The sequence below is a fragment of the Lactuca serriola genome, chromosome 1 (assembly GCF_051521515.1).
Source record: "Lactuca serriola cultivar US96UC23 chromosome 1, Lser_US96UC23_V15, whole genome shotgun sequence".
NCBI lineage: Eukaryota > Viridiplantae > Streptophyta > Magnoliopsida > Asterales > Asteraceae > Lactuca > Lactuca serriola.
In genome coordinates, this window is record NC_136408.1 from 155,749,520 (window position 1) to 155,764,305 (window position 14,786).

The following is a 14,786-nucleotide window of genomic DNA, read 5'->3' on the forward strand; positions in this document are numbered from 1 at the left end:
CTTAGTGAAGAGAAAACACTTCAAAAATCAACATTTGGACTTAAATAAGGAGTGTACGGCCGCACACACGCTCTGTACGGCCGCACACTCTTGTGTGCAACCTCACACACAAGCCTGTATGAATTCCCCAACCGCACACTCACTTGGATGACCATACACCCACTCTAATGCCCATCTTTGTCCCTAAACTTGCATAGATTACTAAGTTTGGAACATGAGACACTTATTCTTAGTGATTCCAAGCCTTAAGAGTGATTTCCCATCATGTTTAGTCATCAAAAACCCTAGTTCTAACTCGTGTATGTGTTATCACATGAATAATAGGGACCACTTGCATTCAGGGCATCCGTTGACACTCGAACCCTACGTCAAACTGTGAGTTAATACCCCTACACCTTTTCCGTGTTTTTCATGTTTTCAGGGGGGAATACAAGCAAGAGTACAAGGGAACTTGTACTCAAAACTTTTTATTTTGTATGAAATATTTACATGTTTTGTATGCCTTTTACACCGATAACCGTTTTACCAACCAACTTTGAACTTAGCAGTGGACTTGGTTTTCAAAACTAAAACAAGGATACTTGTGAAACTCATTATAAAATATTATATATTATATTTCACAAGAGATTTATGACATTCCTAAAATGGATTTTCCATATTATTACTTGTAAATCTGTTATTCTTACGATTGGAGACATGTCCTTGGTAACACTCCCCGGGTACGAGAGTGTAGGACTACTGTCACACCCCGCTAAAGCAGAAACACGAGGTGTGGCAGTATAAAGGGTTTCATAGAAAAAGTTAAAAGACAACACCAACCATAGTATTAAAAAATAATTACAATTTTACAATGGGTTTGAACAACTTCTAAAAGAATTTACAATGTAAATTGAAATACAACACATGCGAATGCTCCTAAAGTGAAGTGTCCCTAAGTGCCACTTACTCGATGATTCTTGAAAAAGCATGTAAAACGAGCGTCAACTATAAAAATAGTTGGTGAGTACTCACAGATAAATAAAATAATATTGGTTCCATGAATTGAAATCAAAGTTTTGATAAAAGTTTCCAATAATAAAAGTATATTGTTAAAATAAGTAAATAAGTTTGTAAAAACAAAGTTCTTTGTCATCATGAGATATAAAGTATTTTGCCCAAATAAGATGCAACATTCATATTCTCATGGAAGATAAACTTCGTTACTCAAACGAGTAAACAAGTTTCATTGCTAAAATGGGCAATCAATTTCGTTGCTACAAGGAGCAAACAATTTTATTGCTAAAAGAAGTATATAAGTTTTCAGTAATAAAAGTTTGTTGCTATAATGAGAAAAAAAGTTCGTTGCTATAATAAGCATAAAAGTTTCGTTGCTAAAATAAGTATACAAGTTTCATTGCCAAAATAAGTATACAAGTGTTGTTGCTAACATGAGAGTACAAGTTTCATGTGTGCATAAAGATTCGTATGTGCCTCAAGTTTCCATTCATGAGTTCACAACCCAAGCCTAATGACCAAATCGTGCCCTATTGACTACTATGTGTATCGCAAACATAGTGTATAAAATGGTAAAATGCACTCAAGCGAATCGTGAGAGTGAGGAGTTGTCTACCTCCTGATAGCGTTATCCATAATAACCATAGGCTCAAAAGAGTTAATGAGTTGTGTCTAGAGATTCCAGGGACTTAACCGCAATACAGTCCTCATGAATTAAAGTAACATACACATACATACGAAATATAGCAACCAAGTTTCATACAAGTCAAAATAAATACAATAAACATAAAAATAGCTTAGGACATGCTTTTCCACCCCAAAACATTTAAAACCCGAAAATAGGGGAGTGCGTGAATACTTACAATGCATTGAGATGACGCAAATGGTGCCTTGATCTACGCTCACTCGTACCACTATCGATTCCTACAATAATGGTATTCGCTAGTGAGTCTCTAATCGAAATGTAACACTAGTATACTTACTACTAGGATATGATTATGCCAATAGTGTGTCAAAATTTAATATTGATAAGTTATAAACATTTTTCTATGAAAATTTAATTTCAATGAATCAATTGTTATATAACAATTTAATTGGAAAATTCACATTATTGAAATGCTAATATTTAACATTTTAAGACATGTTCCTAGGGCTGTAAACGAACCAAACGAACACGAACACGAACAAGGTCTTGTTCATGTTCGTTCATTTAAGTTAGCCGAACAACAAACGAACACGACCGGATAAATGAACGAGATTTTCTTGTTCATGTTTGTTCGTTTAACAAATTACTTTGTTCATGTTCGTTCATTTATGTTCATGAACATGCTAAACGAACATAAACGAACAAACATAAACGAACAAAGATAAAAAAAACACAATTGAACATACATGAACATAAACAAACATATAATATAGCAATATAATAAAAAATAATTGAATATAGATTAATATAAATAAACTTAAACGAACGTAAGCAAACATCATAAACAAACGTTCACAAACATAAATGAACGAACGAGACTATTGTTCATGTTCGTTCATTTAACTAAACAAACGATAATTTTTATTCATGTTCGTTCATTTATTAAATAAACGAACATAAACGAACTTCCCGCCGAACAGTTCACGAACGGTTCGCCGAACGTTCAGTTCGTTTACAACCCTACGTGTTCCAATGTTTTAATATTGAAAAAATAAATCAAGTTAGTTCTAAAATTTCCCAAACTTTGCATTTCAGTTTTAATTGAAGTCAAAGACCTCAAGATAAATTTTCTTGAACTTTTGATTTGTCTAACTATTTTTCACCATTTTAGTTTCTTGAATAACCGTAAAATCATGAAAAATACTAAACAGTTAATAAAAATTACCAAACTTCAGATTTTGGTTCTAAATGTATTAAAAGACTTCTAGATAAATTTTCATGGATTATTGATATGCATAGCCATTTTTCATATATTTAATTCTCTAAATATATAAAAATTCATGAAAAATAGAAATCAGTTAAGAAAATGCCCCAAACTTTTTATAGTTATGTCATTGCACATACTTAAGCTGGGAAAAATATACAAATCGGTTTCTAAACTGTTTAACCCAAATTTTATGATTTTTATGCATTTATTCTAATAAAAATGGGGATAAATAGAAAACAGTTTCCAAAATTGCCCAAAATTTTCGTAACACTTTTATTATACATGTAGAAGTTGTGAAAAATATAAAAGGTATTTTTCAATTAGTCTTTCTATTTTTCTTTGTTTTATCCTCTTAAATAATCATTAATTGGAGAATAATTATTAAATAGTTAAAGTAAATTACTAAATTTTTTTGTAAAGTTCATTTAATATGTAAATAATCTGGGAAAAATACCAAATGTGGCTTTTATATACTGAAATCCGATTTTGTGTATTTAAGTGTATTTAATATTAGAAAATAGGAGAAAATATTATACAGAAGAGAAAAATCATCAAAACTTTTATGTAGTCTCCTAATGTATTACAATGTGTTCTGGTAAATTTTCATAATTTTTGGATGAGCAGAACTATTTTTTCTGTTTTTAGGCCATTATAAATACAAAAATCGGGGAAAAATAGGAATGCACTATGAAAATTTCTGAAAATATTTTTATAAGTCTTTAACATACGGATGAAGCTGCGAAAATTTCTAGGCAGCCCTTTAACCTTCTCTAAAGTGGTTTTATGATTTATTGGATCCAAACAAAAAGAAAATTCAAAACCATGTTAAACAGTAACGAAAATCGTTGAAATTTAATGTGATGTCATTATTTAGCATAGGGGTCATCCATGAATTTACCTAGGATTTATATACTTCAGAAAGTATTTTATATGATTTATTGCCCTATTTTGTTGCAATAATTATAATAATTCGAGAAAAATGAATTATTTTCTGGAAATTTACAGAGCATCTTATTTTGTTGATGGGAATCTAGGAATGGTGGTTTAAATACCATTCATGAGTTTGAAATGTTCAAAAATTCGTTTTTGAAAGAAAACTTAGAGTGCATGTGTTGATTTTCCACCAAAACTTGTAGAAAAGTGTATTTTAATGATCTTGACTTAGGTTTAGGTCCTTGGATTTTACCATTAACAACATGCATGTTGTTTTTGGGTGAAATCCTACCACCATCATCATCAAAACCGTGAGTTTGTGTGTGTATGTTTATGTGTTCATGATCTTTCATTAGAATGGTGTAGAAGAACAAAGAAATGCAAGAAAATCCATGAAAACTTTGAAGGAAAATTAAAGGAAATCGTGTTCTACCTTAATGAACACCACTAGGTGATGAAGATTTTGAGTATCTTGAGTTTTCTTGGACATGTTGGCTGTAAAATTCCGTGGTTCATAGTGGGAGGAAGAGAGAAAATGTGTGTGAGAGTGTGAGAGAGAAATAAGAGAGAATGAGGGAAGATGGAGTGTGAGAGAGAAGAAGAATGATTTTGTGTTGGGAAGAGGAGAGATATGGGGAGGGAAATCCGAATTTTCAATGAGGAGAGAGACTCCCCACCTCTTCCATTTATTTTATATAATTTTCCCTTAATTTTTATAAATTTTCCCATTTTTTATAAAGTATGCATTAAGCCATGATTTGTTTTATCAAATTATTGATTTAATTTGTTAATTAGGAATAAATGTTGATAGTTTGAATTTTATTTTCCTTGAATTCATTTCCATAATTTTAATTATTATAAGAACATATTATAAGGTTCATAACTATTTTTATAGACTTTTTAAGGTTAAATTTTATAAATTTTGGTTTGAGGGCATTTAAGGGTTTTTGAGAGTTTGTAAATCTTTGGATATCAAAATAAATAGAATATTTCAGACTTTAAATTATCTTATGGTATTATAACTCTTATATAGTTATAAATAATGTTTGTAATTTATTTTTATAGATTTTTTGGCATTCTATGTAGTCATTCCGAGATCCAACGAAATTGAGGAATCAAGCATACTAGCCCTAGTCTTCAACTTTGACTTAAGTTTCTATGATACTTTGACCTAATTTCTACTACTAGGTCAAGTGCATGATGTGTGTATATGATTCATGAAAAGGTGTTCGAGTCAAGGAATGACCCGAATGTGGATAGTCACTCCAGTTAAGTAGATGTAGAATTCACATATCAATGTGAAATCTAAGTACACTATCCATTGTTTCTAATTGTTTCCAAGTTTCTAGTAGGTTAGAACTTAGCTTCTAGTTACTAAGTCTAGTATGTGTTGTGCCTATATGTGAAACTAAGTTTAGTAAAAGCTAGAACCGACTCGAATTTTGACGGTTGTCACAACTACCCCTGTAACCAGAATCTCCTGGAGGGAGAACGTGACTTCTGTGTATAGATCTATACGGGGTTGACTACCCCGCACCTCGCTGCGAGCTACAGCCAGACCAACGGGTCTACGGGTGACAAAGTCATAAATTCGATACTGACCTTGTTTCGAGTCATATCTAGTCTATCGTATGGTTATAGAACTCACAACTTAGATAACATAGATTTACTTTTAGTAATAACGAACCTAGTGAACTAACCTCAAAGTAATAACCGTTTTGAATACTAGAGGGTATCGGTAATACCTATAGCTATTAGTTCACTACCTACTGATTAGTTTTATATATGTGTTAAAACTAATGTACTTTTCAAGGATAACCAAACTTTCAAGGAAACTTTACTTAACTAAGCAAGTATGGTAGATACTTGTACATTACGTTCCAAATCGATAACCAAACAATAACTTTTAAGGAAAATAAGGGATTTTCCTGGGATAACTTACTTTTCATAAACCTGATGTTTAACAAATGGATAACTAAACTTCTTTTATAAGAAAATATGGGATTTTCTTGGGTAACAACTTTTCATAAAACTAAAGGAACATCTTCTTTCACAAGAACAAACTTACTTATGAACTCACCAGCTTTATGCTGATATTTTTAAAACTGCTTGTATTCTCAGGTTCTCGTTAGACAAGTATCCCGCTTATTTTTGGAGAAGACGGAGTATTCAGAAGTCTCGTCTTTACTTTTTCTTTTAAACTGATGTATTTAATCTATGCTTTCTACACTTGAAAACAAATGTAAATAATCTTATGTAATGTAATGGTTGTGTTTACTATGCTTGTTATGTACATTGGTTGTGATACTACGCATGACGTCCTCCACCCGAACGTTTCCGCCGTCGGTTTCGGGGTGTGACATCTTACAAGTATTGCTGGCGGGAGGCAAAATAAAAGTGCGATTATCAAAATGTAAGCATACACATTCGTGCTATCCATACCTGTCTGTCAAATAAAAACCAAACGGATTTATAATTGGTTAATATTCGAGATAATTCGCTGATTATAATTAACAAAATATCGATGTTACCATGGCTTTCTTTGAATATATGCTTCTTTAAGTGAAAGAAATGTTAGAAATCATGGCGCTTGTGAATCCAAGCCAGTTGAATGAAAGTTCGGTTAATGAGGCCATTGATACACCTAAGACATTTATGTCATTAAATCATTAAAATTTATACTTCTTTTCGTTAAAGTTAATTAAACAAACATATACCTAGAACAACAGGGGCCAACGACAGCCATAGTGAAAAGGGAATCTGGTGCCCTAAAACAAACTGAGAAGCTGCAGCACTGAAGAATGGCTCCAAATCTGTTCACAGTCATACTAGTGAATCCCTATCCAACGAAATTTCCGACCCTAAATCCCTACCTTCATCATGGCTTCCGTCTAAAAAATACGAAATTTCAAAGATAATCTCATTTTCGTTCCTTCTCAAGAACAGACTTGGAAAATGAGAAGAAATTACTGAAAGAATCTAGCACTAATCACTACTACAGAGTATAGAAATGATACAACACATATTTTGGTAAATGGTAATGATACCTAATAGATCTTTCCAGTGGTTATGTTGTTATCTCTAGTAAGCCTCACGTCTAAGAAGCGTTCATAATTACCCAAATCTAGGTCGACCTATCAAAACATCAACATAAAATTCAGGTAATAGAATATGCTATACCAGCAGGAGCTGAGGAGAACAATCTAAATCACAAGCTCTAAGACAGAGAGATGAAGGTTGAAGAGAAGTCCTCAGTCGCAGCTAGAAGAGTTAGGGCTTTTTCTTGTTTATGGTGTGCGATGTCTGGTGGCGATGGAGGGGACACTATAGCGCTAGGGCTTGCAGTTAATAGTGTCCGCTGGTGGCAGCGAGATAGAGTTAGGGTTTCTAGGTAGAAGCGGGGCTGCAGACGACAACTGAAGGTACCGACAACGTCGGCAGGGTAGCAATAGCGACCACTATAGGAGGGTGGTGGTAAGGGAAGCCAATCGGAGATTGAAGAAAGTGAGGAGGTAGACGTAATAGATTTGGAAGAAGCTTTCGGAGGAAACGATGGCTGATAGTGTCTAGAGGGTATTACGGTTTTCCACGAGAAGCTACGACCGTACATTGCATCGTCCGTCAAAGAAGACGAGTCCACAACTTGGAGAAGAAAGCAGACCACGATTTCACATTTCGAGCGATTTTAATTCATAAGAAAGCATTCGGATTCCCATGCTTCACCGTTGGCATCCCACATCAATGGAGTTGTGAACAAAAAATGAAGGTTACAAGTTTGGCATCCCACATCGCTGGTGGGACAAAAAAAAATGAAGGCACACATATCTAATAAAAGGAGACTTAGGTTCCTTAAAAAAATCAAACCCAACTACTCGGTGGGCTAACTGGTTCTTTTGAGCCCATGGTTAGCTGGATCGATTTGGCACAATTGGGAGTCCGAGTTGGACTGAGTTGGACCGGTTCTGACCGATATTGATCAAGGCTAATTATTTTACCCTCTAACCCTTATTCGTAGGCGGATGGAGCCCGCCAAGCGCCTAGGCGCCGATTAATCGGCCACCTAGGCTGACTTTTACAACCATGATATATATATATATATATATATATATATATATATATATATATATATATAGAGAGAGAGAGAGAGAGAGGGAGTTAGGTTCAAATGTTTTCAACAAATATTGTGTGCCTAAATGCACCAATGAGAATTCAAGAAATAATAAATAATTAAATAAATCAATAAAGGGTATTTTGGACCTTTTGTACTTTTAATTAAGGAAATCATTTAATTGAAATCCTACAATTATGGAAATAAAGTAAATATATTTGACCTAATCCTTCACCTTCGTTTCCTGCCTGGAACATCACCATTACAGAGAAGAAATTCAGCGACTTCCCACCGCCGATTGCAGCCCTTCCTTGCGATCGATTAAGAGTCATCGGCCATTTTCGGAATGTTTGTGTGTTTCTTTCTTCTCTGATCAACTGAGGATCGAAGTATTTCCCTCCCTGCGTGATTGTTGTCGGATAGAAGGAGCAATCGTCGTTGCCACTTGACGGCAACATTGTTGCCTCCGTTCCATTCCTTTCCATGATTGGTGGCTGACGGAGACGGAGATAGTGAACCAAGGGAAGCCTGCCGGAGATTAGATCTCCCTTCCTTGCGATCTGTTCAACCACTGGTGAACCCATTGGAACTGCATTCAGGGGCTTTTTCATGGAAGTTGTTCTAACACTATGTGTAAGTGTTTGATTTTTCCTAATTTTATTTTCCCATTTGATACTATATTCTTGATTTTTTTAGATCCATCATATAAAGATGGTGAAGTCTTCAGTCAATGATTCACTTGCTCAACCTGAATTTTACCAGTACATCAAAAATCAGATGGTGAAGTCATCTGACTTCAAGCACATAGAATTTTAGAATAGTTTCAGATAACCTATAAACAATTACTTTATCATGTTTGTATTCTATCTTGTAGAACTTAATATTTGAAAAAGACATTGGTGAAAATTTTATTTCTTATCTTCCTCATGAATATCAAGCACCAAAGGAATAATCTTCAATTAGTAGCAGTAGCAAAATCGTCTTAGTGTCTAATATGATGAGGGTAATTCTGCCAGAATGGAATCACAAATTCCAATTTTGTTAGAATGAAATCTAATATGTTGGTTTGATAAAATGTTCACTTCAAATTATTCTACTTATTCTAATGTATGTTGTATAAAATCATGCTCATGTTTATCTCCTTTTTGCAACTCCTTGTATAAAATCATTAAAATACAATACAATTCTGACAGAATGCCAATCGCACAAAATATCAATCTCATAGAATGCTAGCATATTTTAAAGTGGCTTAGAGGTCAAACATACACAAAATGTCAATCTCACAACAAGTATATTTGTTTAACTGGTAATGAATTTGTGATACTTTATGGCCGACTTTATAATCTCTACTACATTCTGTTAGAATTTATAGTTTTTATTTTTCTACTATATTCTGTCAAACTTTATAGTCTTTAATACATTCTGTCAGAATTTATAGTTTTTATTCTATTAGAATGCATTGAATTGTGTAATTTTTGAACTTGATTATGTTTTCTTTGTGGATTTAGGTTTTGAAGAGGTTAACATTGATGTGGAGAAGGAAGAAAACATATAGAACGAGAGTGTATTATACCAGAATGTGTTATGCTACAATGTATAAAGTGTTGCTTAAAAATCATTTCTTTCAGAATATTGTTATTATTCAATGAATCACAATCATACAATGAAATTATTTGTTATATTATTAGTTCAAGAATCGATTTTGTGTATTCTTTCCGAATGTATTTACTAGTTTATGGTTGACATTCTGTCATTCTGACAGAATAAAATCGAAAAATATATTTACTAGTTTCTGGTTGGTATTCTATCATTCTGACAGAATAAAATCGGATTTTTAAATTTGAATTAATTTAAAATATTCATATTTTTAAAAAAGAAAAGAATTAACTATCCCTAAAAATCCGAAAATTTCCTTTTTTAATATAGGTTAATTGACTAAAATGCCCTTATGCTGAAATTTGTGTGATTATATGGTACATGTTATCCTATTCTACTATCATAGACCCTCAAATCATGACCTTTGATTATATTCCATCCGATGGTCCAGATCTGTGCATTCTGGCACACAATAGTTAGTAAAAACAAAATAACCTAACCATATATATATATATATATATATATATATATATATATATATATATATATATATATATATATATATATATATGAGTTGCTGCTAATGTGTTACCAAAGTAATGTGTCTAGATGCATGGGTATCACCTAACAGAGTCCACTCATCCTCTGTGCAAACTGTCGTTAAAGGGAAAAAATATTTTCATCAGATGATAAAAATTTGTTCTTTTTTAAGAAGGCACACCTGATTAATTAAATTGCTGAAATATCACATGAAAAAATTTAAGTTATTGATCACTCAAAAATTTCGCAGCAGCTTACACTGAAAATTCTCTAATTAATAAAACATAGTTAAGCACAACCTATATGTGATTTATTATTATTATTGTTATTTTATTCTTTTTGGTTGGTTGGATGGAATGACGAAGGATCAGGATGGAACAAAAAGGATGGCGGAATATGAAAGGTGAATGTAATGAGTCCACTTACATTCCATGATCTTGTTTGGTTGAAATGTAGGAAAGAAATGAACTTCCAATAAATTCTTCCAACATAGTTAATAAATCCAATAAATCCAAGAATAGCCCAAAGTGTAATGTAACTTCTATCTTTTTTGCTACAGGGGTATATTGGTCTTTTTAGGATTTATGACTGCTATTGGCTGTTTTGTTATGTGGGAGCACTAACCGTGTGCCAGGTCTGTTTTTATTTGCTCCTTGAGGTTTTTGTTTAGTAGCTAAGAATTTATTTAAAAACAAATTATTATATACAGATATATCCAGATACTCGGTGCTGAATGTTTAATATAGAGGTCTGGTCTTCAATGCGTACAAACTCAACAGCAATGGTTTTCATGGTGCTGCCTGCATTCTGAAATTCATTTAAAAAATATATTAGGGGTTAATTAAGCTTATAAGAACCATCAAACATATTCTTTCATGGAAATATTTGATATATTAAGACATCCCCTTGTGCATTTATTTATTTTTCTGCAAGTACATAAATCACTATACAAACATGAAGGATAACATTCATCTTTCCAGTTATTTTGACAAGCTATCAAATCCATTTTTTCATTGAATCTTGACAAGTTTCTGTCAATTTAAAGCGCATCAAGCATATGTATGGAGCTTGAGAGGAATTTCTGTAGACATATGATACAAAGTATGGGAGGCAGATGATGGGTTTTTTAAGACACACAAATTATAGATAAAAACAGAGCAAAAGGCAGGGGATGGTGATTTTGAATCAGCATTTAAGGGGGAGCATTACAATGATGTTTTGGATGATAATTTATACAAGACGTTGATGTGTTACTTTCTCTTTCCTTTTAAGAAATATATATACAATAAGGTCAGTTTATTAACAAAAATATGTGTCATTGATGTGATCAATCTTGTTGTGCAATTGGCTGTGTGTTTTTGGCAAAGTAGATAAATATGTATGAATTAAAATGATCCAACTCTCTGGGACAAAACACCACCAAAATAAAATCACCTTTCATTAGTGTTAGAGAACATTAATAAATAAATAAAGACTGCTTAGAATGACAAAGCTGTAGAGCCACAAGTGTATGTCTGTTGAGTGACAAAGCTTAGCCTTGACTGCCAGCTGGAAATTATTTATTTATGTGATGGAAAAAGGGTTTTTGGGATATAAAAGTACCTTATGTGGCATTCTCTGGTAAGTCAGACTTCCTTTGTGATAAAGCTTTGAAGCACAGTCGAACATCTATTTAAAAGAAATAGATTAAAGTTTTTACAGTGATTGCAGAAAATCAAAACATGAAATCTTAATAACAAAAACACTACAATTTAGTTATTATCAACTTTTTTAGATTAAAAGTAATACATAGGAATGCCATCTACCTTTGGAATTGGCGCCTTCTCCTAACTGATAATCATATCCTAATGAAACCATATTAAAGAAAGAATTGCAAAATCTTCTTTTGCTTAGGAAGTATGCTCCTGTTGTTGGCTCAAATGGAATGAGATCTCCACCGATGATGTGATTCCATGACTTGTAATAACCCAACACATCTTCATCTTCTTCTTCTTCTCCATCATCATACACAAAACTCACCCCACACTCCTTAATAACTGCATCACCATCATCATATTGACTCTCATTCAGTGTAATAGTAACATGGTCACCACATTCCATCTCATTCATCCCAAACATCCAATGGTTTGAGAACGTCAAATACATTCCACCCAGATAGACTACGTCAATATAATGGTGGTATATCCAAGTGAGGTTCTTTGTAATATTACTAATTATGATCACTGGAATATAAATGAACACATTTCCTACAGAACCAAGACCCTCATCCAGAGCAAATCGAGATGTCAGCACACAGCAGAAATTCAATCCTCTAAATGTGTTAGGAGATGATGGGATTGTAAATGATATTGATGACCGTGTGCTTCTATCCGTAATCCAACTCGGCAACTCTTCGCCTTCATAAAGTGTGCTGAATATTCCAAATTCATAATACATCTGCAACATACAACCACATTCAGTAATTGCTATATTAATAATATATATATGTTCACACAAAGACAAATAATTATCTAAAGCAAACCTGGATTTCAGATTCTTCCTTTTCTCCGAAGATTGTCGCAGTTCCCACACGCCTTTTGTTAAGGATATCTGGCTTAGTCCAGCCCAAACTACGTAATACCTTTTCCTCAACACCTGCCATTGGTTCGATTTTCACCATGCCTTGAAGCTCAAAAGGTGAAGGTGGTAGTCTATCCCATTGTATCCAGAGCTGAAGTGGGGAACTTTCTGGATCAAGTACAAGTTTTTGCAGCATAGGCTTATCAGAATAGAGGTTCAAATGTGTGAGTGTATGTGGAGGATGTTCGACTGTAGTCAGCTTTTTACAAAATCTCATACTAAGTGTCTCAAGCCTAGGAAGGCTTCTCACACAACTGGGGAAGGAAACGATAGGATTTTCATCTAGATATAATTCCTTTAACATTGACAGGCAACTAAAGTCCATGGGAAAGGATTCGGTTGACAAATTATTATTAGCAAGTGACAAGCTAACTAAAGATGTCGGTAAATAGATTGTAAAGAACCTTGAATAATTTGGTATGGCCTCCACAACGGTAGATGGAACGACAGATGAACAGGTTGATGTGTGTATATCTACAATCCCAATTCGAGATTCACCAAGATTACAACCAACTAGCAATAGTGTTTTAACTTTTTTTAGCATGCCTAAGCTTCTTGGAAGTTTTTGAAGTTTGCTGCAGTAGCTCATATCAACGAAAACAAGTTCAACACATTGCTCAATTGATTCACAAACATCAAACAAACCAATGCAACCTCTAAGTATTAACTTCTCAAGTACAGGGAGGTGGTCAAAGCCAACAAGACTACGAAGTTGTTCACAGAAACTTAAATTAAGAATCTTCAATGATCCAAGCAACCATTTGTCTTTTGAGAACGATCCAATCCATTGCTGAAATTGAGAAAATTTAGAATAGTAGTGAATTTATCTACTTGACATAGAAAAGTAATAAATGGAGACAAGTTACCGTTAGCCTCCTATGAAGTCGTTGTGGATAGCTACAACAAATGCCAAACGATTCAATATTGCTATGCGACAGGTCAAGAACAACCAAATTCTCCATTGGTAAGTCCGATGGTATAAACTTCAAAGGGAACCCATGCATACACAACCATCTTAATTCTTCTGGAAAATTCTTGTAAGAGTCGGTTATTTGCACATAATTGAGTTGTAGAAGCATTAGTCTATCCATCTTACTCAATGCATCTGTTTTCAACTCAAGTGATCCATGTAACTTCTCTTTCACAAGCATTCTCATGTCAAGGGTAGGCCTAGAACATTTTCTGTAGCCTAAAAAGAAAGGGATATGCAAAAATATTTTAGAATGTCATAGCCATATATATAAAAATACAAAATGATTAGAACAAATAGACATGACCTATTACCTTTTTTTGTTTCAGCACTTTGAATGTCTCCTCAATCCTCATGACACAATAATCTACTTCGTTCCCCGGGCTTATCAGGTGATTCTTCACATATTAAGAATCTTCCCATCTCTTGAACTAATTGATGCATCATCAATTCATTATTCCTTCTGTAACTAAGAAGACATTTGTCAATAAGATTTGTGATCCCGGATTTGGTTTCTATATCACAAGCCTTTAATATTGTTTCGGTAACATCTTTATCCAAATTTAAACACATCAAAAAATATAACTATTAGATGATTATGATGAAACATATTGAAATGCATAAGGAAAAGATGCTATTGAGTTTCATGCACTAATTTATCAATATAAAAGGAGTAAGGAAATATGGATTAGAAAGTAGTTACCTGCCATTTGCATCTTTCCCTTTTAAATCAGCAACTTCTATAAGCGCCTTCTTCCATCTGTCCATCTTTTGAGCCCATTGACTTCTTTTATTTTCATCAGTCTCTGCCTCCATCTTTTGTCTATGCTTAGCCATTGCATCTCCAAAGCTACTTTGTTGTTTCCTGACATGGGTGGGCTCCACATGATAAAAGATGGGAATTACAATATGTTTGGATGTCCTACGTTGCTCAAGGATCGACACAAGTTCATCAAGACACCATGTGGAAGTAGCATAATTCTTGGACAGTACGATAGCAGAAGCCTTGGATGATTTAATCGCACTCTCCAATTCTGGTTTCAGATCTTCCCCTGTTTCAATCTTTTCATCATCCAAGAAGGTAGTGATGTTGGCATGCATGAGAGCATTATAA

At 33.6% G+C, this 14,786-nt stretch overlaps 1 protein-coding gene across 2 annotated transcripts; it reads right to left on the bottom strand.

Annotated features, from left to right (window-relative positions):
• Positions 1-10,730: 10,730 nt before the first annotated feature.
• Positions 10,731-13,882, bottom strand: LOC145100161 (uncharacterized). 2 transcript variants are annotated; one of them, XM_079037547.1, is made up of 5 exons: positions 13,569-13,882; positions 12,605-13,492; positions 11,889-12,519; positions 11,686-11,751; positions 10,731-10,890 (listed from the first exon to the last, which is right to left on the bottom strand). In XM_079037547.1, exons 1-4 carry the CDS (start codon positions 13,857-13,859, stop codon positions 11,687-11,689), a joined length of 1,875 nt encoding a protein of 624 aa, XP_078893673.1. In that variant the 5' UTR covers positions 13,860-13,882; the 3' UTR covers positions 10,731-10,890; position 11,686. The 2 variants fall into 2 exon arrangements, with proteins under 2 accessions (XP_078893673.1, XP_078893667.1); XM_079037541.1 differs by lacking the exon at positions 10,731-10,890 and having other exon boundaries at positions 10,901-11,751.
• Positions 13,883-14,786: the final 904 nt, after the last annotated feature.

Excerpts from the sequence above, each read along its gene's own strand:
- LOC145100161 (XM_079037547.1), bottom strand. The coding sequence starts at position 13,859 with ATGAGAATGCTTGTGAAAGAGAAGTTACATGGATCACTTGAGTTGAAA. Across the intron at positions 13,493-13,568 it reads GACTTCATAGGAGGCTAACG|CAATGGATTGGATCGTTCTC; the intron begins GTAACTTGTCTC and ends TCTCAATTTCAG. Across the intron at positions 12,520-12,604 it reads AGGAAGAATCTGAAATCCAG|ATGTATTATGAATTTGGAAT; the intron begins GTTTGCTTTAGA and ends TGTATGTTGCAG.